Genomic DNA, 24,619 nt, shown 5'->3' with positions numbered 1-24,619 from the left:
AGTTCCACTGTTCCATCACCCTTTACTATCACTGTGACTTTATGCCACTTTTCTATAGTTTCATCACCCTTTTGTATAACTGTGATTTTATTATGTTACGAAAATGTATGGTGTATTTTTGGTGTAAGTGAACATTAACACTGATTCCGGTACACCAACTGTAAGCCTAACCTTTTGACGTCTTCACCGTTACGTCCCATTGTATATTAATTTCGGCAATGATACTATCGCATGGACAATAGCATTATCTGGCGGGAAAATGACATTATCCGGCGGGAAACTTTACTATTTATTTTAATTTACAGTTTGCGATTCCACTGCCCACAAAGATTGCATATCCAAGAGTAGCGCATGCCGAGCGAGTCCTGGACTCCACAACAAGTTCTCAGGTACTTCACCGTTTCGCCCTGTGTCTACATCGAGGAATCCCTTTCCTAAACAAACTTCATCGCCCATCGCGCCCACGCTCAGTCCAGATTTGAGCAGAAAGGAAAGGAAGATCTCGTTACCAGCTAGATTGAGAGCAGGTATCTTATTTGTCATGTATTTTTACACAATGTAGTGTTCAAAGTTTACAGGAGGAAGGACCTCTTAACCCTTTCACTGCCAGAGTGTTTGATGGAGTTTTGTAAGGTGATTCTAACTTTTGAGTCTATGTGACCATTCAAATAAAAGCTCTCTGTCCGTACTTTCACATGATGCCATTTGTTTCTCAAAATTTTTGAAAATGAAATTTGGAACTTTGGTCGAAATTTGTCTTTGGCCATATTTGGCAGTGAAAGGGTTAATTAAAAAAAGAAATGAAATGAAGTTAAGCTTTTATGTCAAACAATTTAACGTCAGTGGATGCTCTTTTTTTATGCTTCGTGGTCGTTTTTCAGTAAATCTGTAAATTGTTTACATAATGAATTTCAGTATATCTCTAATCAATGACAATATTTTCATCTGGGGCGGGCATTTGACAAATGGAAAGTGTGCGAGAGGCGGAAAGATCAAAATAACAGAGGCTGCGTGATCGAGTTGTTAGAGTGTTGGAATTGCAATGCTGAGGCCCCGAGTTCAACTACCTCCCCAACTGCTATCTGGATTTGTTCACGTTACCCCCTGAGTTAAACTCCTTCACCACGCGTGTAAATAGCAAACTGGTTTACTTTCGGCCTTGTTATGTTTATTTGAATTACCGTAAAATTCCGAAAATAAGCCCCGGGGCTTATATTTTTCAAAGGCCCTTTTTGAGGGGCTTATTTTTGGAGGGGCCTATATTCGGAGGGGCTTATGTACGGAGGGAAATTTGCATTATAAAATCGGTTAGCTAGATTGTAGTGGGAAGGAAATTTATCATTATTGCTTTGTTTTACTTTGTATTCGAGGGCAAATTCCAAGTACAAGCCGCCCGGGGGGCTTATATTCGAAGGGGCGATTTAACGGAGGGTTTTTTGCGTTACGATTTTGGAGGGCTTATATTTGAAGGGGCTTAGACATGGAGGGGCTTATTTTCGGAATTTTACGGTATTTGTTTTTCACTTGTTTGCTTGGCCCCACGAGCCTTTACGCTTTGTCTATAAATACCGCCCAGGATAATCAAAGGAATTACCGGTATTGTTTAGAAGTAAATGTCTTGTCCTTTGCTGATTGTTTCTTTCCATTCTTTTTATGTCCCTCAAAGGAACTGTTGGTCTTTGTGTAGCGACATCAAAGTAAGATTTTTCTTTTATCGTATCTGTTAGTTATAGTAAAATTGCCCTATGTAGTGGTTGAGTTGTGCTTACACAGTTGTTTGTAATCTGCAGCTTTGCTGGCTTAGCTCCTCGTGGCCTCCCTAATTTAACCTTTGTAGCTGGAGATGAAATCGAAGTGGTCAGTAGATCAGATCCCGAGTGGTGGGAGGTAAGCTGAGGAGACAGACCATCATGTCATAGTATTAGTTTTGCTCTTACACTGCATTGAAAATTATCCGTTGTCGTTGGATTACAGCAGCACAATAATCCGTTTTCGTACCCTCGATTGAGAACTGGGTCTGATATACAAACGAGGCTCTTTGGTCGTAGCCTCGACAGCAAGCTAGTACCAGTTCACTATCAAAAACATGAACGTGGTCTTGCAAATGGTCTTTTGTGTGGCTAAACAATCACTTCGCCTGATCATTCCATGGTCAAATGACACATTCAGCTGATGCATATGCGTAGTACATACCATTTCTTAGCGAATTTGCATATCACAAGATATGCGCGTGAAACACAAAGTGAGAAACGCATCCTTTGCCGGGTTATGTAAACAAATGTTGTGGAGTTGAAATAATTGCAAGTGCAATCGTGATTAGACCTTTAGCACTAGGTCAAATTGGAGCAATCTTTTTTATATACCATTGAGAATTCACGATGGACTTGGCCAGAGAAAATCAAACGTCGTTGAATACCCCCGAACTCGAAGAATCAGTGGAGGTGAGAAATGAAGCAAAGTCTGAATCATTGTCGAAGGTTAACTCGGCTTGAACTTTTCTCCAGGCCGTGAAAACTCGATATTCCAAACAAATATAATGATAATTTTATACAATCGAAATATAAAATGACGATATTCACGTTTGGATTCTTGATTCTCTTCTTTAATAGGGACGGTCAAGAAAGACCGGAGCAGTAGGCTACTTCCCTCAAAGTCACGTGGTAGGTGAATACATACTTCACTGAACACGTACAGCGAAAAGACTCTTCCAAGTTTTTTGTTTTTTTCTCAGCGTATGATGAAGGCGAGTAAGCAAATATCCATTGACACTGTTGGCAAGAGGGCCTTAAAATTTGTTAAGTTACCGAGTTAAAAGGTGATACGTCCAAAGCCAAAGAAGATATTGCTCAGCAAAGTCGCGAAATTTTTCAGACGTTTACAGGATTGTTATGTCCTTACATAAATAGACCTTGCCGGTTAATATTTACAGTAAGGTAATGTCCTGCTTCGTTTCAGACAATGAAACAATCATCATCACGGTATGAAGAAGCTGCGATAAGAGAAAGAGATGAGTAAGTATGCTCTGTGTCGTTGAAAAAATGAGGCAGTCGCGTCTTGTTGCCCCGTTTTGGATTTCTTCATAGCGAGAAAAGACTCTCCTAAAAGCCTCAGTGTTGTCTTATCTGTTTCCTGGACGTTCTTTATTGTCACTCGTTAAGGAGTTGAAGCAAGAACGTCGGTTGTGACTAGAATGGTTACCTCAAAATCAGGTTGGGCACCTTATGTTTATTACACAACGCTATACTCTATACCACGCTATTCTATGCGAATTTATTGGGCACGAGAACTTTCAGAAAAGTGGGGAAATCAGAGTAGGAGACTTGTGCAAGGAAAAGAGTTGCATACACTAGGGCTTAGCACCGATGTACGGTGATTAGGGTTAAGCACTGTTTTAAAAACAGTTATCTTTCAATAATGTAATGATCAATGCCGTGTAAAGTACGTTAAAATGAACCGGTCTCGGCAGTTAGCCCTTGATGGTGTAGTGGATACGGATATGTATTGTACATCAAATGACGCGGGTTCAAGTCTTGCATAATACCTACTTTTTTCTTCTGTTTTCTTTCTTCTCTTATTTACTACTTTAAGATATAAGACTCCCATCATGTATTTTAAGTGAAGATTACCATCTGACTTTGGGGTATCCATTCTAGTCACAACCGTTGCCTCGGCAACTTAGGCGAGGACAGTGCAAAATGAAAAGTTCAGCGGGCGCCAAAAAATTCTTTTATTTTCCGGTTTGACTTGTTATTGGTCAGGAAAATGGCGCGAGTTTTTGTTTACGCTGAAAACAAGTTGTAGCAATGCAATACTAATAGATGTCAAGACAAATAGTTTCTTTAATAGGTTTGTTTTCACTTTTGTATTTATGCTAAACAAAGGATTGTTTATAAGCTGCAGGCCTTGCCATACGTAGTAAGTTGGAGTTTAATAAATCGAAGGTGTCTGTTAAAAAATGAATAATTGTGTCTTGTCTCTCTTTTTCTTCCATAGAATTAATACGTCTCCTCCACCGGCAAATTTGAAAGCCTCGTTAACAGGTTTCAATTGGTAAGTAATGTAATTTTCATCTTTTAATGACTGGCTGCGTTGATGGTTCTTTTGAAAGAGATTTTCCATTTTCCTGGTTTCTTTGACAGGAACATGAAATGGTGTTGTGATGACGCCGAAAGTCAACTTTTCACGCTTTTATTAACAGGTTTCTGTTTCACTAAATCACTGCTCAACTTTGATAGGTTCGCTGGAAAAATGGACAGACCGCAAGCGGAAACAGAACTGCGCAACAAAAGCGACGGTACCTTCCTTATAAGGGAGAGTGTGAACAGAAGCGGAGAATACGCGCTATCCGTGAAGTAAGAGCAAAGAATTGTATTTTGATGGTTTGCTTACACGTTGCTCCTTTTTAATATCTGTTGTAAATGGCAAACTGAAGGCTTTTTTAGTATAATTGTTAGACGAATGAAAGAATGCATATTGAGTTTTCCAGCGAAGTGTTCATTTCCGTCGTCGTTGTCGGATCATAAGGTCTCTATTACTTGCCTTTAATTAAACACCTTATTACTTGGGTTGTCTGTCAATTACTGTGGCCAATCAGAAGAGGGCCCAGCACTAGCATGAACCAATCACGTGTTGAAGCAAGAACATGAGGGCCGGTGGCAAGTGCGAGAAACGCGCGAAAGAAAATTACAGTTGGTTTTGATTGGCTGAGAAAGTGGCGTGATATCTTTGAGCCAATCACAAACCCAAACAGTGCAAAGTAAAGGTATTCTAGGGGACACTCTAAACCACTTTCTGATCAGTTACCGCTTGATTTCTTTTGATAGATTTCGAAATAACGTAAAACACATTAAAATCCCGTATGATGACGGATGTTTCTACTTGACAAGAGCGATCGCCTTTGGATCTGTTAAGGTAAGTAGCATTTTTCCTCTGGTAGATTTAGAGCTGTGTTCTTGGAGGCTACATTTCTCGTCAAACATGAACGAAGAGCTATGAAATTTTCACGGTTTAACTTCTTCACCCACCTTAACCATAGTTAATTGAGTGGAATGGTTATGAAATCCGTCAGACTCCTTTGTTATATGTTTTTGTGGACCTGAAAGTGCACAACGTTCAAAAGAATTCCTATCATTTTGATTGTATTGACCAATAAAAACGTTGCATTAATTTATTCCGTAACAATTTGCCAACAGAAAACAAAGGATTGTGCACTTTCAGGGTGCTTCCAACATAAACTGCAGCACTGTTGTTTTTATCATTGATGTTTGCCGCTTTTCATAACCAGTCTCCTCTAATAACTATGCCTTAACCTTCTTTTCATTATTCCCTTACCTAGTGAATATTTAAATCAACTGTGGTAGGAGATAACACGACACGCGTTACAGCAGTTTTGACGACCATTGTAGTTACGCGCCATTGACAGAAAAAGTTTTCAGGGTCGCACGTGTGTCTTGCTACCAGTCTATCGTTTCCTGACGGTTTGACAACCAGCGGGTACTCCCGTGGGTTGTAAGTGACGGGTATGACGGGTATGATAGCGCTTCCATCTTCTGAGCAAATGGCGCCAATAGGATATAAAATTGAAACTTATTTTCAATCCAGTTTCGATGTTTACTTCTTTGTTTGTTTGCTGTTTTGTCAACAGGAACTTGTTGAATATTATAAGCAAAACACTCTGGGCGTTAGTTTTCCAGGCCTGGACACAAAACTTCGGCGTGGAGTGAACGAAGAGCATAAAGGAAAAGGTACGGCCTCTTAAAGCCCGTTGAAAATTGGAAGAAATAATTTAAAGCAGTAACTCCAAAAAATGCTCAGGTATGGTGAAATGGGCAAGATTTCTGCAGAGTTAACGTTCAGTTCGGTGAACATTCCTTCTTCGATGTACACACTATCTTAGCGTTTTTCCAGGAGTTGAGGCAGTACATAACACGCTTCCCACCACCTGAACGCTTCTCTCTACTATCTAAACGCCTGCAACAGGCTAACACTATCTTTGATGTGGTAGAGCAATGTTACGTGAGTGATGAAAGCGCCAATGAAAAGCCATGAAAGCAGCCAATGCAATCAATCTTTCTCGATTGCTTCCGTATGTAGAACAAGTTTAGTCAAGCAAAATGTCTAGATTTAGCTTCTTCAAGTTTAGTGTCATCATCATTTAAGTTGCACGACGGATATGCTCGAGTATCTCCTCGGTCGTAGTGTTTTTGCATCTCAACCCACTTTTTTTTAGTAGCGAATAAAATTTCGGTAAAAAGAAATCCAATTTTATGTAGACTTTTACTTTGCATGTATTTGCATGTATTTGAATCCTCAGATAGGTTTTCGAAAAGCACAATGCTCGTCGTATAGGAGAAAATCTTCTTTATTTTATGTTGCTCTGAATCTTATTTAAGAAAATGTTATATTTTTAGCTTATTTACTTGTAGGCGTTGGTTGGGCCAAAGCCATGTATCCCTACAGTGCAAGAAACGCTAAAGAGATATCAATTCAGGTAGCGATAATTTCCAGTATTGACCGTGGAAGTGGAAGAAACCATGCAGTTTAATTTCAGAACTGACAGTTTTAAAGTAGGATGAAACAGAAAATTGACCGCTCCAGAAAATACCATAACATACCATAATGCTCTTTGTTTGTCACCCCAAGTTTTCCAAAAGCATCGTTTTCAGTTTCTCTTGGGGCCATTTTAACTCCCAAGAGAAACTTAAGACAATGCTTTTGCAAAATTTTGGAGTGACCACAAAGAGCATTATGGTATGTTATGGTATTTCTGGAGCGGTCAATTTTCTGTTTCATCCTACTTTAAAACTGTCAGTTCTGAAATTAAACTGCATGGTTTCTTCCACTTAACCAAAGTTTGAAAGTTAACGTCTTTTTAATTCAGTTGCCATCCCTTAGAATTTCTTCCACATAAAGTAATGGGGATTTTGTTTTAGTCTCACTCCTTCATAAGGTCCAGCTCAGTTATTTTCACTTACTTATTTTACAAAAGAACAACAGTTAATCCACATTACACTGGAAGTTACCCTTGTCGTAGACAAGGGTAACATCGACACATTACACATTACACTGGAAGTTACCCTTGTCGTAGACAAGGGTAACATCGAGACAAGGCTTGCTGCCCAGCGGTCGTGGCACAAGTGGTAATTAGTGAGTTTACGCAACAGGACGGCAAGAAGAAGAGGACGGCAAAACACTCGTGTGTGAGAAACTTGCGAGTTTTGTCGTGATTTTCACTTAACATTAATGTTTTCTGGTCTTTACAAAAAGATCTGTTTAAAGGAAAGTGAAGTTTGGCGAAAAGTTATTTCAAAACAAAATTATTATCACACTTGGCATACAAGGTTTGCCGTCTTCGTTCCTCTCCCGTCCTGCTGCGTAAGTTCACTAATCATAGTGTTGGGTGGACGCTAGAACCCTAGGGGCAGTTATATGTGACTGTATTACTTAGCATCGCTTGAAGTGCTTGGCTCAGTGCTCCTACTGTTTAACAGCCCCCAGTTGTTCTTAAGGTAGACAGCGCTAACTAATAGATAAATCATTAGAGACCTTTACATTCTAAAACGAGGACGTGCGCGCGTGAACCAGCGTCATTTTGGCAGGAAACTTGTCCATTGGATAGCGGTTTATCAAGTGGATAGCGCTATTCATTGATCTTTTGAGCTGCAACCAGGGCCTGATCGTTGCGGATGGTTTCACGCTCAAGGGGCTTTTAACTCTCCCGGATACAGCACCGATCTCCCGTACTGTGTTTCAGTTTTGAATTTACCCCATTTTGCGCCCCAAAATTTTACGGTTTCTGGGGCATTTTTCCACCTATTCAGTCACTGACAAAGACTATTTCGTCATTACAATGATGAATGCGAATTTTGATGGTATGTACTTCAGGTAAGACTTCATATAATGTCCTAAGATATTCCAGTGACTGTCATAATTTGGGGGCTGGGTCGATTTGTGGGGGTTTGTTGGCATTCGGGGGAGGGGGAGGAGGGATCGTGCAAGAGATAGAGTCTCCAGATTTTAGATCTCTAGAGGTTTGCATCTCTGTCACAGTGGCTGTTCGATTTGTGTTCATTTGAGTTTAATTGGATAGAAATTTTGTGTCACTAGTGGATTGTAAACCAGCATTGATTCTAATAGTCGGGACACTCCTCAGCTTAGAGATTTCTCTGTACATGAGTGGAGATTCTGTTTATAGCCACTAAACCATGTCTCTCTTTGTCCTTTAGAGAAATTCTAGGATTCTTATACTCAATAAAGAAGGTGATTGGTGGAAAGGAGAATGTGACGGCCAGGTGAGTTATTAGTTTTTAGACTCCACTGTGCCTTACGCCATTCTTGGTTTACACTATCAGTGTGAGAGAAAACGCAGTCTTTAACCGGCATGCAGATAAAAGCATCCGATCATTATTACGCATAGTCTTAAGTTTGCTTGAGATAAAAACTCGCGGGATACACGTTGCGTTTGACCGCTGTGAATTTATGAACCATCATCGAAGAGGAAATTTGTTGAACTGTATGCTCATCTCCCAATGTTGCCCGGTTCGGCGCCGGTTAGAGTTATGTTAAGATATGTAAATGGCGTTCGTCCTTGTTCTGGGATCTTGTCTTCGGATTCTTTCTTCTCCCCAATGCTTTGCAGTCGTGTGTTTATGCCCGTTGGTGTCATCCATACCAAGCAAAGTTGATTGATTGATTGATTCGTTGACTGACTGACTGTCTGACTGACTGACTGACTGACTGATTGATTGATTGATAGACTGATTCACTGGGTGATTGATTTGATTTATACAGGTTGGCTACTTTCCTTCGAATTACGTAGAGGTCCTCAAAGAAAACATGGAAGCTAAGAACTAAAACATTGTTAGGTGGAATTCATTCATGGAGTTGAACCGACCTTCCAGCCACCGTAGTCAAATGTGAAATACCAAGTTGAATCTTTGAGGATCAAAGCTCCACGTCAAGGAATATGATAGGCCAAAAAGGGTCGCCAGAGCGCAAACGTTTTAATCCAATGAACGTTGGAATGAAATTGTACGCTCATGCAGACATACTTACATAGAAATCCATAAAGGACAATGGTCGACGTTAAGCTGCTATTATGACCAAGTGCCAAGTCGAGGATATCATAGGACAATATTTTAATTATAACGTGCAGGAATGAATGTTACCTGCCTGGCAAGTTCATGTCATAGAGCAGTGTTTTAATGAATAGGAATTTACCTTTTTCAGTGAGGTTAAAAGGCATTTACCCGCAAATATATTGCGAGGAATGATTGTGTTATTTATAATTTTCGGATAAAATACGTAGATAAGCTACACATATCCTTACATTAATATCGTACAATCCTGAAGATATGCTGCGCCTTATAATTCTTGGTATGCAACCATGTGACAAGGCACCCATGTTGGGGGTCAATAGAACAGAATTTTTTCTCGAAGAATTTACGTGAAAATAGAATTTAGTTCCCAGAGGAGAGAAATCCTTTTGTTCTTGACCACCAACACGGCCGCCGTGACGTCACGTGCAAACCAGCAATACACATGGGAATTCTTTTTATGGGGGTGTGGGTTGGGGGAGGGGGAGTCGTATTGAACCCAGTCTCCTTAGTATTAGAACTGCGTGGATCTAAGCGAAGTACCATCGCAGTTCACTCATGCCCAGTCCGTTTTAAACCAAGGTGAACAAGGGCGACTGGGCCCGAGTATTTTCTTGCTGTTGTTTTATGTAGAAACAATATCCAAGAAATATTCAAAGGCATCCTTATGGTTGTAGTTTACTGACGCCGTCGTACTTATTAAACCAGACGTTATATACTTGAATCCCTCCAAAAAATTAGGAAAAGTTATCCCGATATTTAATTTTATCCCCCTATTTTTCCAACAAAATGAGAGCTGTCTATTCGCCAAAATTCAACTGAAGGAGTGAGACGCAACTCGTTTACCATTGACAAAAAGTTTCCGGAAAATCCGGTTGTAAAGTAAACTGATCATGACGTTCTGAGTCTTTCTAGGGGAAAATTTCGGAAACAATCGGAACGTCTAAAAATGGTAGCCTTGCCGTGGACAGAATTCCATGCCAAACGACATTCGTGTTTCATTTCCTCTACCTGATCTCTGATACCAGGTTCAGGTTTTCGCGGCCGTTTTCGGTGAATGGAACTCAGCTGAGCAAATGGCAATGGTCAACGCGATATTGGTAGTCCTGGATGCTACTATGTTCTAGTATTTCTTACTTTTCCTTTTGTACAGTTCCCTGCTGTATTATACCTAGACGATGATCTTGTGTACAAATGAACTCATTCGTCAGATTTCTTTAGCTTTTGCGTAATGAATTTGTAATGCAAGCGAAACACTAATAAAACAATTCAAATGGAATGAGTTGAGACTGTAATTAGTTTAAGGCCCCATTAAGCGCTTCATACCATTACTGAGATATGCTTAAATGCCTTGAACTTATTAAGTCAACAGAGATATTTAGTACAAACAAGGTTATGAAAGTATCTTTACGTCATATCTAAACTACCTGGTGCATGATGGGACGTATCCTACTCGTTCCCAGAGTCCACGTTACCCTTGTCCAGCGGAATGGCTAGCTGGGAACGAGATTGGGGACGCATCGTCACATCCTTTTCGTTGGTATTGTTACTGCGCGTGCGTGGCGCGCGCAAGATTCAGTAGGCATTTAGTAGGTGGGAAGGTGATAAGTGAAGCGCTGATAATTGCAAATAAAACTCCAACGTTTCGGCAATGTTGCCTTCATCAGGGAAAACCATTTAGTAGGCACAGCAACGGAATCCAAACAAAAAGTGTTACACAACGTATCGAAATTAAGGCCCTGGATTGACTTTTCAGAAACGAAGCGATCATTGCTTTAAAAAAAAAAAGCTAAAAAAGGCACCGGTACTGCGAGATCAAATCTTTGGTCATTTGATCATATATAACGATCATATAAGCAATTGTTTTCTATTTTTTGAACCTATAAAAACATCCCTTCCAAACGACTGTTCTGACACGAAAAAAAAAACTGTGGTAGCTAGTAAAAGCAGACTTACCATTTTTGATGTCGTTTCACGAATTCACAACTCCATTATACAAGGAAAGATTGTGGGTGTTTCGATGAACAAGCTTTCGTGGTATTACAAATAACTTGCATGGAGTGGAACGCGACACAACTTTCTACGCGGCGCACTGACAACTGTCAGATCCTTATCGTCACCTGTCGTCATAAAAGATAACAACTGCATGCGCGCGCATCGAATTTGTTCGGAGACGCGATCCATTTTCGACCCCAGAGCTCTTCTCTCACGAGCGTGAGCTCTGGTGTCGAGAATGAGGCGCGATCTCAAATCCAGATACTATGAAATGCAACTATTGTAGCGGTTACATGTTACTGATCGTGCTAGTACAGTTAGTAAAGGAAAAACTTATTCTTATCTTGGATGGATATATCTCGAGGTTGACAACCTTATATACAAAACGACGTTAGGATAAATAATGTCTTTGTTACGTATATCATGACTTCTTCCTTCCCTAACGCGACAACCACGACTTAACGTATCCTCCGTCAATGTAGCTGAAAAAGGACACATCTTTATGGGCCGAGTATTGGAGACGGAGGAGACCAGTAGAATCATGACCTGGAGTACCGGCTATAACTATAAACATGTTCCGCTTGGTCCATTTAAGGGTATAAATAAGAGGTTTCTACCCGATTAACTTTATCCAGGAGGTATTGTAAAATGTCTTCATATCTTCCCAAATATAAAGTAGACTCGGAAGATTAGAATAGTCATAAATGTACCTCGAACTTGACATTTCCTTTTTGAGGGTGAAGTCCTTTTGACATTATGAGATATGGAACACCAACACACATTGTAGAAAAGATATTTCACAAAAGTATAAATCTACTTCATACACTCAAGGCGACGTGAAAGAGATTTCTTTGCGATTTTTTTTTTAAACAAAGACGGTCGAAATGGGAGCCGTTTTATCCAAAAGGGTAAAAATGAAAATGTACCGTTTGCTTAACAAATACAGCCGTCTACATCAGCCAAAGAATAGAACTGAATGCGTTGAGGTTGAATTGTCATTTACTATAAGGAAAGAACGTTGGCATAAACGTCCCACAAGTCACGTAGTACAAAATTACGTAAATTTATATAACGTTGCCTTTGTACAAAAGTTCTACTTGTAGCTCTATAAAACTATGGAAAAAAGCATTTTCAATTTCTTTCTTCAAAAATTACACAAAAATAACTTTCAATGAACAATTGAGTACGTACCATATTCTGCTTTTAGCTGTTTATACATGTACTATTTCACGAATCCGGAGATTGTCTGCAATAGATAACTTCATTCGACCTTTTCTTTGAAGGTTTTTTCCTCTTTTTTCGTAAGTTAAAGATAAAATATGTGTCGAGCACCCTATTGGCTAAGTATTAAAACACCACAACCACGACGGCTGAAAAAAAAACCGTCACTTATATAGTAAATTCCTTTTCAAACTTCATCACGGTTACCGGCATTCCAACTCGCTAGGCTAATCCTCTTGTGGTTGAATTTCTACGAACGGTACCCTAAAATTCAGAAAGCTTAGCTTAAGAAACCTTTTTCTCCTTGTGTTTACGTCCTCCACGTAGTAGTCATGCAGCGACGGTCACGTGTTGTTGCTTGGTTACCTTTTAACCTATTGCTCTATTAACGTTCTCGTTGCCGTCGATGTCGTGTCATGTTTTAAACTACTTTCGAACAAAATGATGTAGGCCCTGCATGCGCGAGACAAACAGAACGTCCTTGGCCGGTGAGAAGGAGGTTACTTGAGAATCTTGAAGATGAGGAAATTACGCGGGCCCCTTACAAAGCAGAAAGCGAGAGTTGGGAACTTTAAAACAACTTAACATTCATTCTTCGAACCAAGTGCCCCCTTTGATGGAAAGGTCAGTTAAGACCACTGAAGACGAAAGAGTTTGACGACGGACACGTTTCCGGGTTTCCTCTGAACAGAAGCAAGCACTGTGAAATTATTTGCTCAGCTCGGTTATATGGACAGCTTTAGGTTGGTCTCACGTAATCAGGGCACTTTAGCTACATTCTTTACAAATTCATTTTTATAGTTCAGTTGTCTGCTCGGCTTTCGGTTCTTCCGTTTCCCCTTCGGGCTCTGCCGGTTTTTCTCCGCCTTCGCTCGACTTCTCTTCGGCTTTTGGTTCCTCGCTCGGTTTCTGTTCTGGTTCTTTCTCTGTTTCTTCGGCTTCGGGTTCACTCGGTTTCTGTTCGGATTCTTTCGCTGTTTCTTCGGCTTTGGGTTCGCTGGGTTTCTGTTCGGATTCTTTCGCTGTTTCTTCGGCTTTAGGTTCGCTCGATTTCTGTTCGGATTCTTTCGCTGTTGCTTCGGCTTTGGGTTCCCCAGACTTTGCCGGTTCTGCAGTGGATTCCTTCTTAGCTTCAGCTTGGGTCGCCGAGGCTCTGCCGACACCACAAACTGCCAAAAGGGAAGAACGGAAATTTAGAAAAAAACACGAAAGATAGGTTCAACGATTTCTTTGGAGGGAGGCAAACTAAAAGTTTGGCGAAAAAGACCCTTCATCCTAATCCCCTTGGACAAGCAAAATTTCAGCTAATCGGATAATGTTTGTTCCAAATAAATTCAATTAATTCCAATTCTTTTACGAATTCTTTTGGGCATTCAATGTCACCGTACTCACACTTACTTATGATGCTGAGTGAGCCAACATAGTTCCCATTCGGTACATACCCCCAAATAGAGACAAGATAAGACAAGAGGGAGTTGATTTAAAAGTTTAAACCACGTTTTATGAATGTGGTTGATACAAGGGTTGTACCTGAAATTCATTCACTATTTGGCCTTCTAAAAAATACTCCAGGTCTGGCCCCTCTCTCTCTGTCACGCAACGCCGGAAGAGGGAGACCGGCGTTGCGTGACAGAGAGAGAAGGGCCAGAACTGGACTGTCTAAACAACAAGAAAGTGGATGGATTTTTTGGGCGTTAAAACCAACTTGTCCTTCCGTTAGAAACGTGTTTTGTTCGGCCGTGTGAGCAGGACTGGAAATGAAAATTCAGAGAAAGGAACGCCCAGGCCCCACACATAGCAGCCGCTCACCTTTCTTGATTGTGTCCCGGATGCTGGTCTCGACATATGTGTCATACTTGTCACTGAGTGAGATAGCCTGACGGAGGGGGTCTGGGATACTCTGTTCTACTGGTTTGATCATCTTTAAGAAGTTAAACGAAAAAAACAATAAATTCATTGGATGTTTGAGGATCAGAGTAGTGCTGATGAGAAAATTTATAGCATGGAAGTAGGCGAGAAGGAAAAGTGTTGGGAGGAAGAAAGAGAGAAAGAAAAAAATAGTGTCCGCCTTCCAAGCGCTATAAACTTCGACGCCCGACCCCTCGGTACATTTGAAACTATTATGCGCGCAAGTTGCAGTAAGCGCTAAATCTCGAAGCTCTGAAAAGTTGGGGTCTGGGAAGAGTCTAAAAAGTTGGAGTCAGCCGTTTATGACGATAAGGACGTGCACTGCAACGCGACGACGTCAATAAAAACTGATGGTTTAGAGAGGGACTTGATACCATTGAAGGTTCATTCGTTTTCCCATTTTTTCTTTTCCACTTTTTCACCTTACGAAGAACGTACACTACAACTTGAGGATGTGAATAAAAGCCCTTAGAGTTAGAGAATGTTCAATTACAAGCCGTCAGTGACAAATGAAGTAAAATGTTACCGGTTTGCAGACTTCATCAGCGAGACTGTGCGTGTGAGGTACGAGCATACTCATCAATGCGCTCATCAGATATTCGTCTAAAGCGACTTTCTTATCTACGTCAAATTTCTGTTGATCAAAGTATACGGTAGCAATGACATAAAAACAAGTGCACAAACATTATGGAGCAGAATAGTAAGGTGGCGAAACGAGTAGTGTAACAGGGAAAACTAGTACTTTCAAATTCCAGCTAAAAAGACTGTATTCACTTCTTACAAACTCGTTTCATGCTTGCACATGATGATATATAGTCGATAAGACTAGGAAGATAGCTGTAGCGGAATACATCACACACAGGAAGGGAAATATTTTTTTTTTGGGGGGGGGGGGGGGGGGGTGAAAGGAGTAGTTCCCTAAACAACCGTCCTTTGAGTCGTCACGCTTTGATCAGGGGCGTGTCGTGACACGTAGAACGGCTGCAAGAGAGTCCATGAAAGAAATGTAAAGGAAAGTAAACAAAACTTCACGAGGGAATTCCCTACTTGCTAGACCCAGCTTCGCACTAACCACTGAACAGCCTCTGCCCCCTTCTCTTTATACTATGCTCCTTAGGGAACAGGGGTTAGCTTTGCCCCTTCCCAGTATTTATAGCCCGCGTGCTAGGCCTTGTAATCCCCTCTTCCCTTCCCTTTCGAACGCTAGCCACACATGCAGGCTACAGTATCTATTGGTACCCATATGCGTTCTTACCAACAATACTTCTTCTTTGACTACTTTCATGACATCCGCTGCAGTTTGGCCGTTTGTATTAGCATCGGTGCCAGTGATTCCTTCATTAAAACGCTCCTCAAAAGTAAACATCGCTGAATCCAGAAGCTGAAAGAGGAATGCAACACAGCAATACAAATGGCTTCATAACCTAGGTAGGGTTATAAACGTTATTTTGGCGCGCAACATGGTAAAACTTATACATTGTATGAAATGCGCACACAGTAAATAGCATCAATTCGTGCAACGTTTTTCAACAACTAATTATAATTATAGTAGACCTGGGTTTGACGGAGTAAAATAAAAATTAAGAGTCGCAAATGCATACTGTCGGGAAAAAAGTATTGACGTATTTGAAAAGATTCTTACAGGTTCTCCCCTTCTTTCTTCCTGCCGTTTTTCGCTTGTTCGCTATTCACTGCTCGCTCGCTTTTTTCGCTCGTCCACAATGACCCAGAGCCTGGCACAGGCTAATCTAAGACACTCACCTGAGCGAGTGCATCGCTTCCAATGTCTCTCACTATATAGCCATTCAGCTTGTTAATGCGGTCATCATATTTACGCAGATCACTTGCACTGGCAACGCACTTGACAGCATCATACAGTTTCGAAGCCGAACGAGGAACATAGTCCAAAGTTTTAAAGAACTAAAAGAAAAATAAATTCATAGTGTCCGTATTAGTGTCCGTGTGAAGCGGGTAAATTTAAGAGAGAAAATAATTATAGGTTTTTCGTCGGGACAAACGAAACTGTCCGTTATACATGGGTGCCCGTATTAAGAGAGTGTCGATAGAGAGGATTCGACTGTAGCTATATTAGTTCATTTCTTTGTTCAATTTGATGACATAATACGACAAAAAAGGGACAAAAATAATTGCAGTGTACAAGTGTTTAAGCATGTAACGTAATGTCTTGCATTTGTCTTTATTACTGCGGAAATTAAAAGTATGTACCAAGATATGAAGTAGGTCAAGATAAAGGTGCACACGAGCCAAAGGCCCAAACGGTTGAAGCTTATCCTGGTTTCCTTATCATGAAACATGCCTAGGAGTATTGCTACTCCCCCCCCTCTGGATAGAATGCGTGTCCATCCCAGGGTTACCCCCCCCCCCCCCCCCCTCCACTGTCGCTGTCGCTGGTACCCATTTATACACCTGGATGAAGAGAAACAAAGTAGAGTAAAGTTCCTTGTCTAAGGAAACAACGCGACGGTCGAGGCTGGAACCCCAGATAAAGATACAAATTAGTGTAAGAACATATTAAATTCATACCGAAGGTAAAGATGCCTCAACTTCATTTGTGCTCTCAGCTTCCTCGATGACTTTGTCAACTGTCTTGATGAAGATTTTTCTTAACTCTGTCAAGCCCTGCTCCATCTGCCACACATCAAAGAAAAAAAAAATGATGAGTGCTTTCCCTTACATCATTTTCTCTGGTTGAAAATACTGAATAGAAATGGTAGTAAACTTGGGACATCTGCGGTAGCCTTGCATTCTAACCCTTTAAGTCTCAATAGTGACCAACATCAATTTTCTCCTAACAATATTCATAGATTGTCGAGTGCAACATCTATGAGAATTAATCAAATAATCACAAAGAGAAAAATCTCTGATCTTTTATCAATTTCTCCCAACTAATTCTGTAAGGAAATGTATAGAGATCAGTTTGGAGAATTTGTTTGTGGATATTGGGGCTTAAAGGGTTAACTGCAACTGGAAGAAAAAACAAGGTCACTTTACCTTGGGTTTAAGAAGTTCGACAATCTCTTTCATCGTGTCTTTCATGTCGGTTAAGAACTTTTCCATTGCGCTTTTCAACAGTTCTAAGAAAAAAAGTAGGATCAACAGTTAAAAAAATCAGATACGAACATGTGGACGTCTGCATAGTCTCTGCAATGCAAGGTTTTTAAAATTACCTCAACTGTTGTTAATATTACATCAAGTACATTAGTTTCTAATCACAGTGAAAAAAAAAAGATTAAAGAACAGCTTGGGGAGAAGACACTTTCTTCAAAGGAAAACTCGCATGATAATGAATAATCAGCTTTTTCAGAGGTTTCAGCCGAACAACTACCCCTTTGAAGTTGTCCGTGTGGCTTCAACAAAAATTTGAATTGTCTTCTTCCGATCTTCTTCAAATGGACAAGGAAAAACCGTTCCAATTATCGTTACAGCGGATGTGTAATTCACCGCGTAACCCTCTAGAATAACTAAAAAGGGCCGCTAATAGTCTATATCATTGCTTACCTGATAAATCCCACATGACTTTGCGCTGTACCGCTGCCAGTTCATCTTTCTTGTCTTTGATTGTTGGTTCTAGAACAGTTTTCATCTGTTGTGAAGATTCCTGCATCCCTTTCCAGGATGGTATCACCATGGCCATCACAAGAGAATCAAGTGTCTTGACAACCTACATGAATCAATAATACACCAATACCTCTTATACACATGCACACATTAACGGAAGATTCTACAAATTGTGGAATCCATTGTAATCCATAAGTTTACTGCAGTACATGTCTGTGATCTTTTTTTGTCAAAAAATATAATAAAATAGCTTACTTGTTCTCTGATCTTTTGCCTCATTGTCCAGCCTCCTTTAATTTCATAGTATACAGAAGTCATCACACGGTAATTGATTCTGTCAACAAGGATGTCACTAAGAACCTGAAGAGAATACATCTCACATCATGTCACATTGCTTACAGGTTCCAATTTCCGAAGACAAAAATATATTGTAATGAATACCATTAGATTTTGGCCAATTCCATCATAATATATTATATTTTTGGGCCACCCTATAAAGCAAATTATTGAAAAATAACAGGGACCTAAATTTGTTATAAAATCTTGTTTAAAGAGAAATAATGGAAGGAGGAGCTTGTTCATGGCTTTCAGATGAATTCATCTTGAAAAGAACCTGGCCATGGCCATTGTCTGATGCTTGAGGCCCTGCACTCCTGATTCATGCTTAGTTTGCATAAATACTAATACTTATTTTATTCATTAATCTTCAACTTATTACTGTTACATAAGTTAAAGTCCCTAGTTGGTGGGCACCTTTCAGGAGTTACGACTCATTAATACAGGTGTTCATTGTTTGACCATACAGTGTAGGTAAACTCTTGTCAAAACATGGCACTGGGAAAGAGTTTGGAGTCAAAGATTAATGTGGCAGCCTAAATTGCATATACTGGGTGCAAATCACAGAGATGATGCTCTATATAAGGGCTGACTTTGTTAAACTTGTTTGTCCTAGCCATTGCTCCAGGAGGTTTTCCTCTGGCTAAGAGCTTTCCTCCACTCAAAGCCCAGCATAATGTAGATGGTAGAAACATAAAGTGGATATGCTACCTTTAAATCACTGTCTATTTTCATCACTTAAAAATAATTAAAGCCATATTTTTTTACCAACCTGCTCTTCCGTGCCAGTAACCCTGTGTCTCCAGTATGTTTTCCAGATAGCAGTTTTGAAAGCTGCACGACCAACTGGGTCTTCACTCTTCAGTCCTGTAACCATACAAGTTTTAATACAATCAAATCCTGCTTTTGGACAATATCCACTTAATAAGGACACCTCATTATTACGGACAGTTCGTTTTGTTCCTGGGGAAAAAAAGCCCTTACATTTTCTCTGAATCAAACGCAGTTTATATGGACACCTCATTATTACGGATCATTACAGACAGTTCGTTTTGTCCCTGGGGAAAGAAAGCCCTTACATTTTCTCTGAATCAACCCTGCTTAATATGGACACCTCATTATTACGGATCATTACAGACAGTTCGTTTTGTCCCTGGGGAAAGAAAGCCCTTACATTTTCTCTGAATCAACCCTACTTAATATGGACACCTCATTATTACGGATCATTACAGATCTATGTTCGTTTTGTCCCTGGGGAATAAAAGAAAGCCCTTACATTTTCTCTGAATCAACCCTGCTTAATATGGACACCTCATTATTACGGATCATTGCGGACAGTTCGTTTTGTCCCTGGGGAAAGGAGGCCCTTACATTTTGTCTGAATCAACCCCACTTAATATGGACACCTCATTATTACGGATCATTGCGGACAGTTCGTTTTGTCCCTGGGGAAAGGAGGCCCTTACATTTTCTCTGAATCAACCCTGCTTAATATGGACACCTCATTATTACGGATCATTGCGGACAGTTCGTTTTGTCCCTGGGGAAAGGAAGCCCTTACATTTTCTCTGAATCAACTCCGCTTAATATGGACACCTCATTATTACGGATCATTACGGACAGTTCAATTTGTCCCTGGGGATAGAAAGCCCTTACATTTTCTCTGAATCAATGCACTTTATATGGACACCTCATTATTCCGACAGTTTGCTTTGTCCTTGGGAAAAGAAAGCCCTCAGATACGGTCCTTTCAGGTTTAATCCAGATAATTTTGCCAACATTTGACAAATTAAATGAAAATGAATAAGATCAATGAAGTTTGAAACAGTGTGAATTTACTTTTAAAGCAAATTTTCGGTTTGCTAAAAATTTCGCTACCATGGCAACGTGACGTAACGACTTCTCCTCTCTGTTAATGAGGCCCTCTTGGGGTGGGTATGCATGTGCATAGTCTGAATTTCAAAACCTGTCACTTCACAAACTGTATTGAGGAAGAATTAGCCATGTACCTGTCTGCATTTTTTCTATTGTTTCTGCTTTTGTCTTTGTTGCTGTTGCAGCTTTAACCCACCTTCGTGTTGTTTGTTGCCATATATTTTAATTTGTCTTACGTTGTCATTTCAAAGTCACGTCGTTTGTTGGAATTTTACCCTTACAGGGCTTCATCAATGTCGACACTATGGGCATTTTTTTCTTGTAATTAACAGACTCTATCAAGTTTTGACAACTTGCTTACTTTACTCATTTACTCTACTATCAACACTGACTTTTATGTAACACCATTAAGATGACTTTTCACTGTTTGTATAATTGTAACAATACATCTACCATATTTACTCAAATAAGTGTCACTGCATTTGGAACCAAAAAATAATAATGTTAAGTGCTGTGGGCCTGATAATCCAAGCCAAAAGATGCCAATTCTGTTAGTTTAATATGGAAAATGATAATACCGTTGGTAGTTAAAACGATGCTTTGTTGCATACAACTTTCGATCATTAAACAACGCTCCAGAATAAGTACTGTTACATTTGAAGAGTGAAAAATTTAATAAACGCTGTGGCACTTATTAGAGTAAATACAGTATACCTTACCTTTCGCTTTTCTGCAGCAAATTTTAAAAGTTTCCACCCAGGCTTGTTTGTCTTCTTCATTTTCAGCTGTGATGAGATAAGACCTTCTCCTATCATGTCCCACCTCAAAAGTGTGTTCTGGTAACTTCTCTGGAGCTCCTACTTCGTTTTCATCCACTCCTAACAAAATAAAAATCAAAAATCTATTATTGCAGTGATACTATACATGTGCTCAGTCATGAGACTGTTTGTAACACAAAGAAATTACAGTACCGCTCAAAAGTAAGTTACCAATCGCATCTCATCTACTTTGTAAGTCAGTAAAAAGAGCATTAAAAGCCTTTAATGACAATTTAATCGTACAAATTGTATTATTGCCCCCACAGGGATTTTTGTCTCGGACTATTTTCTTTGTTGAATACATACTTAAGGGACCACCCTTTTCCACAAGCAAAAAAGGAATAGGAGATGTCTACAAAAAGCCTATGTGATTCTAGCTGAACTCACTGAGTATTGGTAAATGATTCTAAGTGCTTAATCCTAACTTGTTTCTTATTTTGTTCCTTTCCTCACCCAATCACTCTCACAAGCCAACTAACATACTCATTGATTAATTCTCATCTCCAAAGAGCCATAAAATCACCTTACCCATCATTTTTGCAAGATTCTTAAGCCTCTCAGCCATTGTTTCATCAACATTAGCATTAACCTCATATCCACAAGGAAAGATGGTGCCTTTAGGTTTGAAACCTTTCTCATATGCCTGTATACATGTATTACAAAAATAATTTGTACCACTTTCAGAGGTAAGCAAACTTCTGCATGCACTTTACTACAAATAAAATATGCAGTCATAGAAGCTCCAATAAGCTTTCCATGTTAAGATTAAAATAAAGTTCAGGATAAAATGGTTTTAACCTAGTTTGACTAGTTTGACTCTTAATTTCCTCTGCCTCCTGGCCCCTATGATAATTATTCATGATTGTAAATAATTTCATAATTTTACTTTCATTGAGGATAGTGAAACCAAGTTGAATCATTTCAGCCTAATACATATATATACCTTTTACCTGCCAACGTTTTATTAATTTAAGGGCATTAGACTCTTACACTGTGAAGCGCTAGGATTATTCACAGGCCATAACCCTCTAATATCAAAATGAGTACAGATTTCAAAAGACAAGCCAAAGATTTCTTGTTGAATTCTTTGTTCAGGAATATACTTACCTCTTCACTTTCATAATAGTCTACTGAGTAATCAGCTTTGGCTACAAAGTAACGCCTCTTCCAGTTCTTGACCACTGCCCCTTTCTTTGTAAGGTATCCCATCCTTAGAGGACTCTTGAAGGTGTCCCACTATAAAAATTACAAATACAACTATAAATGACCTACAATCAGGGACGCAAGCAGTTGACACACTTGTCTAAAACAGGTGCTTTTATCAACAATTTCATACATTTTATTATTTCATTCTATTTAAACGCTGTAAATTTATGCTTCCGTTCCCAAATCAATGTTGTTTGTAGTAAAAGAAAGATGTGAGGGTCTAAAATGCAACATTGGTTTTGGGGGGAGGAGGTGGGGATACACAGGGGAAGGGGTAGGTATATCCACTGTTCAAAAAGGGGCCATTTTATTGAGATGTCTCAACACTTTTGTCCTTCATTGTAGCTAATATTAATCACTGCCTGCAATTTGAGATTAATCATCAAAAGCTTCAACATCACTTAAAAATAATATATACATGACATATATGTTACGGCCAAAATCAAATTCAGGTAAATTTTTTAAGCCTAGGTTGATTGAGGAAATTGAGAATCAATCTAGGTTAAAAAAAATTTAACCTGAATCTTATTTTGGCCTGTAACATAGGCAGTTGAAGGGTCATGTTTTATTGGGATCAACCACTTCATCAAACCAACACCAGTTTTGGTTGATTTTGTTCAAGTTCCCAAGATAACACTTTTTTAATCTATGGATCAGAGAATGTATTGAAAACTTTGAAACATTGTTTCTCTCATGTTTTATTTATGAAGTGCTTTTAAAATTGCATGAAGACCAGCATTGTTGCATTGTTGACAAGTTTATCGTGAGGCTTGGGTAAACAAATTTTCATGCATGAAATTTGTGCAAAAATGGCAGCAACACTTAAAAATTAATGCCACCTAGTTAAAAATTTAACAAGTTGATCAATCAAACCAACCAAAAACATTTTTTCCCCAGCAGAACATAAAAAAATCCAAAAAAATGTTTGACCCTGATAGAATGCAACACCTACATGTAAGTAGCCACCGAACCATATTAACTTACTGGTCTATGTGATAATTTGTAAACAGGTTTCTCCTCTGCAAATGAATCAGCATCTATCTCCTTCAAGGTTTTCTTTGTGTATTCAACTCCATAGGCAGTATTGTAGGCTATTGTGAATTCCTTAAGAAATTCCTCTGCAATGTCTGAAAAAGGGTAAATTCGTGGATGATGAATTTTTTTTTTTTTAAGATTGACCCAATATGAATAATTATTACACAAAAGAACATGCAGGTACAATCATTTTTTGTCTAAAAAAGGACATTATCAAACATTATCCTTTTGAGACAATAGCATGATATGGTGAACAGCAGGGGAAATAAAGTGAACATTTTCATTGGCAGGAAGTGGGTGAAAACACCCAATTTCATACAAAAAGGAAACAAAAAGGAAAATAATGTACAAGTGAATGAGAGGAAATTGCTGTTCTGTAATTGGCCTTTTTGGTCTCTTTTTAAAAGGAACAGAGGGCTCTCCAGAAACCTCCAGCTCTTTGTTTTGCAGTACTTTACATTATAGGTAACAGCAGGCTGAGGTAACGGCGTACAATATGTCATTCTTTCCACAAGGGTAGGGTTAGGGTGTTGCAGATGTTTGCAGAGATTATTGCAACACTTTCCTGAGGAGACAGCCCTCCCTGTCTCACCCTCTTCAGCACTTTTTCCTGAAAACTATGCATTTTTTTATAATCATGCAGGCTTAATTGGCAGCAGCATTCTATCGATATATTCTTCCCATTTATTCTTAAAAGGCTTCTTTCCCAACCACAGAAAAAAAGCTTAGCTTCAACACAAAAGCAAAGCACTTAGATACAAATGATATGCCAAACTGTTATAGATGTAGATTAATCCCCTCAATTGTGCCATGTGCATAATTATTATTACCTACCATTATTGCAAACTTGCGCTCGAGTTAGCTAGTTAGTTAGTTAACTGAGTAAAGTTAAAAGTAAGCTCATCTAATGAGAAAATGCAAGTGTGGCGTACATTTACATGTAGAGTGTCAGGTTCATAACAAGGTTGGGCGGGTCAATAGTCCACAAAGACAGCATGGAGAATGGAGAGTACGTTTTTTTATACACAGATCTAATTCAGTTTGTACCTAGAAAATGAAGTTCAAATCTAATGAAGCCTGCACCAGTAATCGACACCTCTGCAATGCAAAGTGCTCTCCAGTGCGTCAGTAAGAGGCGAAACCTCCCGGCTATTGGAAAGCAATTTCCCGGTTCGTTCGAAACAGTAAGCAAGAACCTTACCTTCGATTTGCTGCTTTTTAGAGCTATCTAGAGGTAGTAAATTTCCCATTTCTGTAAACTTAATAAACGCAAAGAGTTCACTGAACAGTTGACTTTCAGTCTGACGAATCAAACGTGAGCGGGAGTATTATTAAGCAACAACTCTTGCGAAATCCAGCTAAATCGTGTGTCGTACAAGCATTCCAGATCCAGGGGGTGGAGCAGGAAAGATGTTGAAACATCGTCATTCAAGAGGAAGAGATCACGCTACGAAAATATTGAACATCAAATATTCAAGGATTTTATTTCCTCCTGCGCCCTCACTACAAACTGTCAGCGCTACTATTTTGGCGATACTAGTCAGTGTAGAT

At 39.5% G+C, this 24,619-nt stretch overlaps 2 protein-coding genes across 3 annotated transcripts in view; one reads left to right on the top strand and one right to left on the bottom strand.

The window, feature by feature from the left end:
• Nucleotides 1-10,374, top strand: part of LOC140936357 (proto-oncogene vav-like) — a 29,842-nt gene extending 19,468 nt beyond the window's left edge. Inside the window, exons 23-34 of one of the 2 annotated variants that reach the window (XM_073385823.1) lie at nucleotides 306-527; nucleotides 1,667-1,697; nucleotides 1,791-1,887; nucleotides 2,610-2,660; nucleotides 2,956-3,011; nucleotides 3,994-4,050; nucleotides 4,236-4,352; nucleotides 4,824-4,911; nucleotides 5,645-5,744; nucleotides 6,426-6,490; nucleotides 8,226-8,291; nucleotides 8,791-10,374. In XM_073385823.1, coding sequence (XP_073241924.1) covers nucleotides 306-527; nucleotides 1,667-1,697; nucleotides 1,791-1,887; nucleotides 2,610-2,660; nucleotides 2,956-3,011; nucleotides 3,994-4,050; nucleotides 4,236-4,352; nucleotides 4,824-4,911; nucleotides 5,645-5,744; nucleotides 6,426-6,490; nucleotides 8,226-8,291; nucleotides 8,791-8,853 — 1,013 coding nt within the window. In that variant the 3' untranslated portion in view covers nucleotides 8,854-10,374. Of the gene's footprint in view, nucleotides 1-305; nucleotides 528-1,666; nucleotides 1,698-1,790; nucleotides 1,888-2,609; nucleotides 2,661-2,955; nucleotides 3,012-3,993; nucleotides 4,051-4,235; nucleotides 4,353-4,823; nucleotides 4,912-5,644; nucleotides 5,745-6,410; nucleotides 6,491-8,225; nucleotides 8,292-8,790 lie in introns of both variants that reach the window. The other variant, XM_073385821.1, reaches the window with a different exon arrangement.
• Nucleotides 10,375-11,867: 1,493 nt separating this feature from the next.
• On the bottom strand, nucleotides 11,868-24,531 carry LOC140937122 (PH domain-containing protein DDB_G0267786-like). Its single transcript, XM_073386653.1, has 15 exons — nucleotides 24,270-24,531; nucleotides 23,018-23,160; nucleotides 21,935-22,063; nucleotides 21,356-21,470; nucleotides 20,729-20,887; nucleotides 18,907-19,001; nucleotides 18,054-18,158; nucleotides 17,739-17,901; nucleotides 17,232-17,314; nucleotides 16,764-16,868; nucleotides 15,981-16,139; nucleotides 15,475-15,600; nucleotides 14,746-14,853; nucleotides 14,121-14,232; nucleotides 11,868-13,480 (listed from the first exon to the last, which is right to left on the bottom strand). The coding sequence occupies exons 1-15, from the start codon at nucleotides 24,316-24,318 to the stop codon at nucleotides 13,107-13,109; spliced, it is 2,025 nt and encodes a 674-aa protein (XP_073242754.1). The 5' UTR covers nucleotides 24,319-24,531; the 3' UTR covers nucleotides 11,868-13,106.
• Between the last annotated feature and the right edge of the window lie 88 nt (nucleotides 24,532-24,619).

Source organism: Porites lutea, chromosome 5, assembly GCF_958299795.1.
Source record: "Porites lutea chromosome 5, jaPorLute2.1, whole genome shotgun sequence".
NCBI classification, from domain to species: Eukaryota; Metazoa; Cnidaria; class Anthozoa; order Scleractinia; family Poritidae; genus Porites; species Porites lutea.
This window is presented reverse-complemented; position numbering and strand designations above follow the sequence as displayed.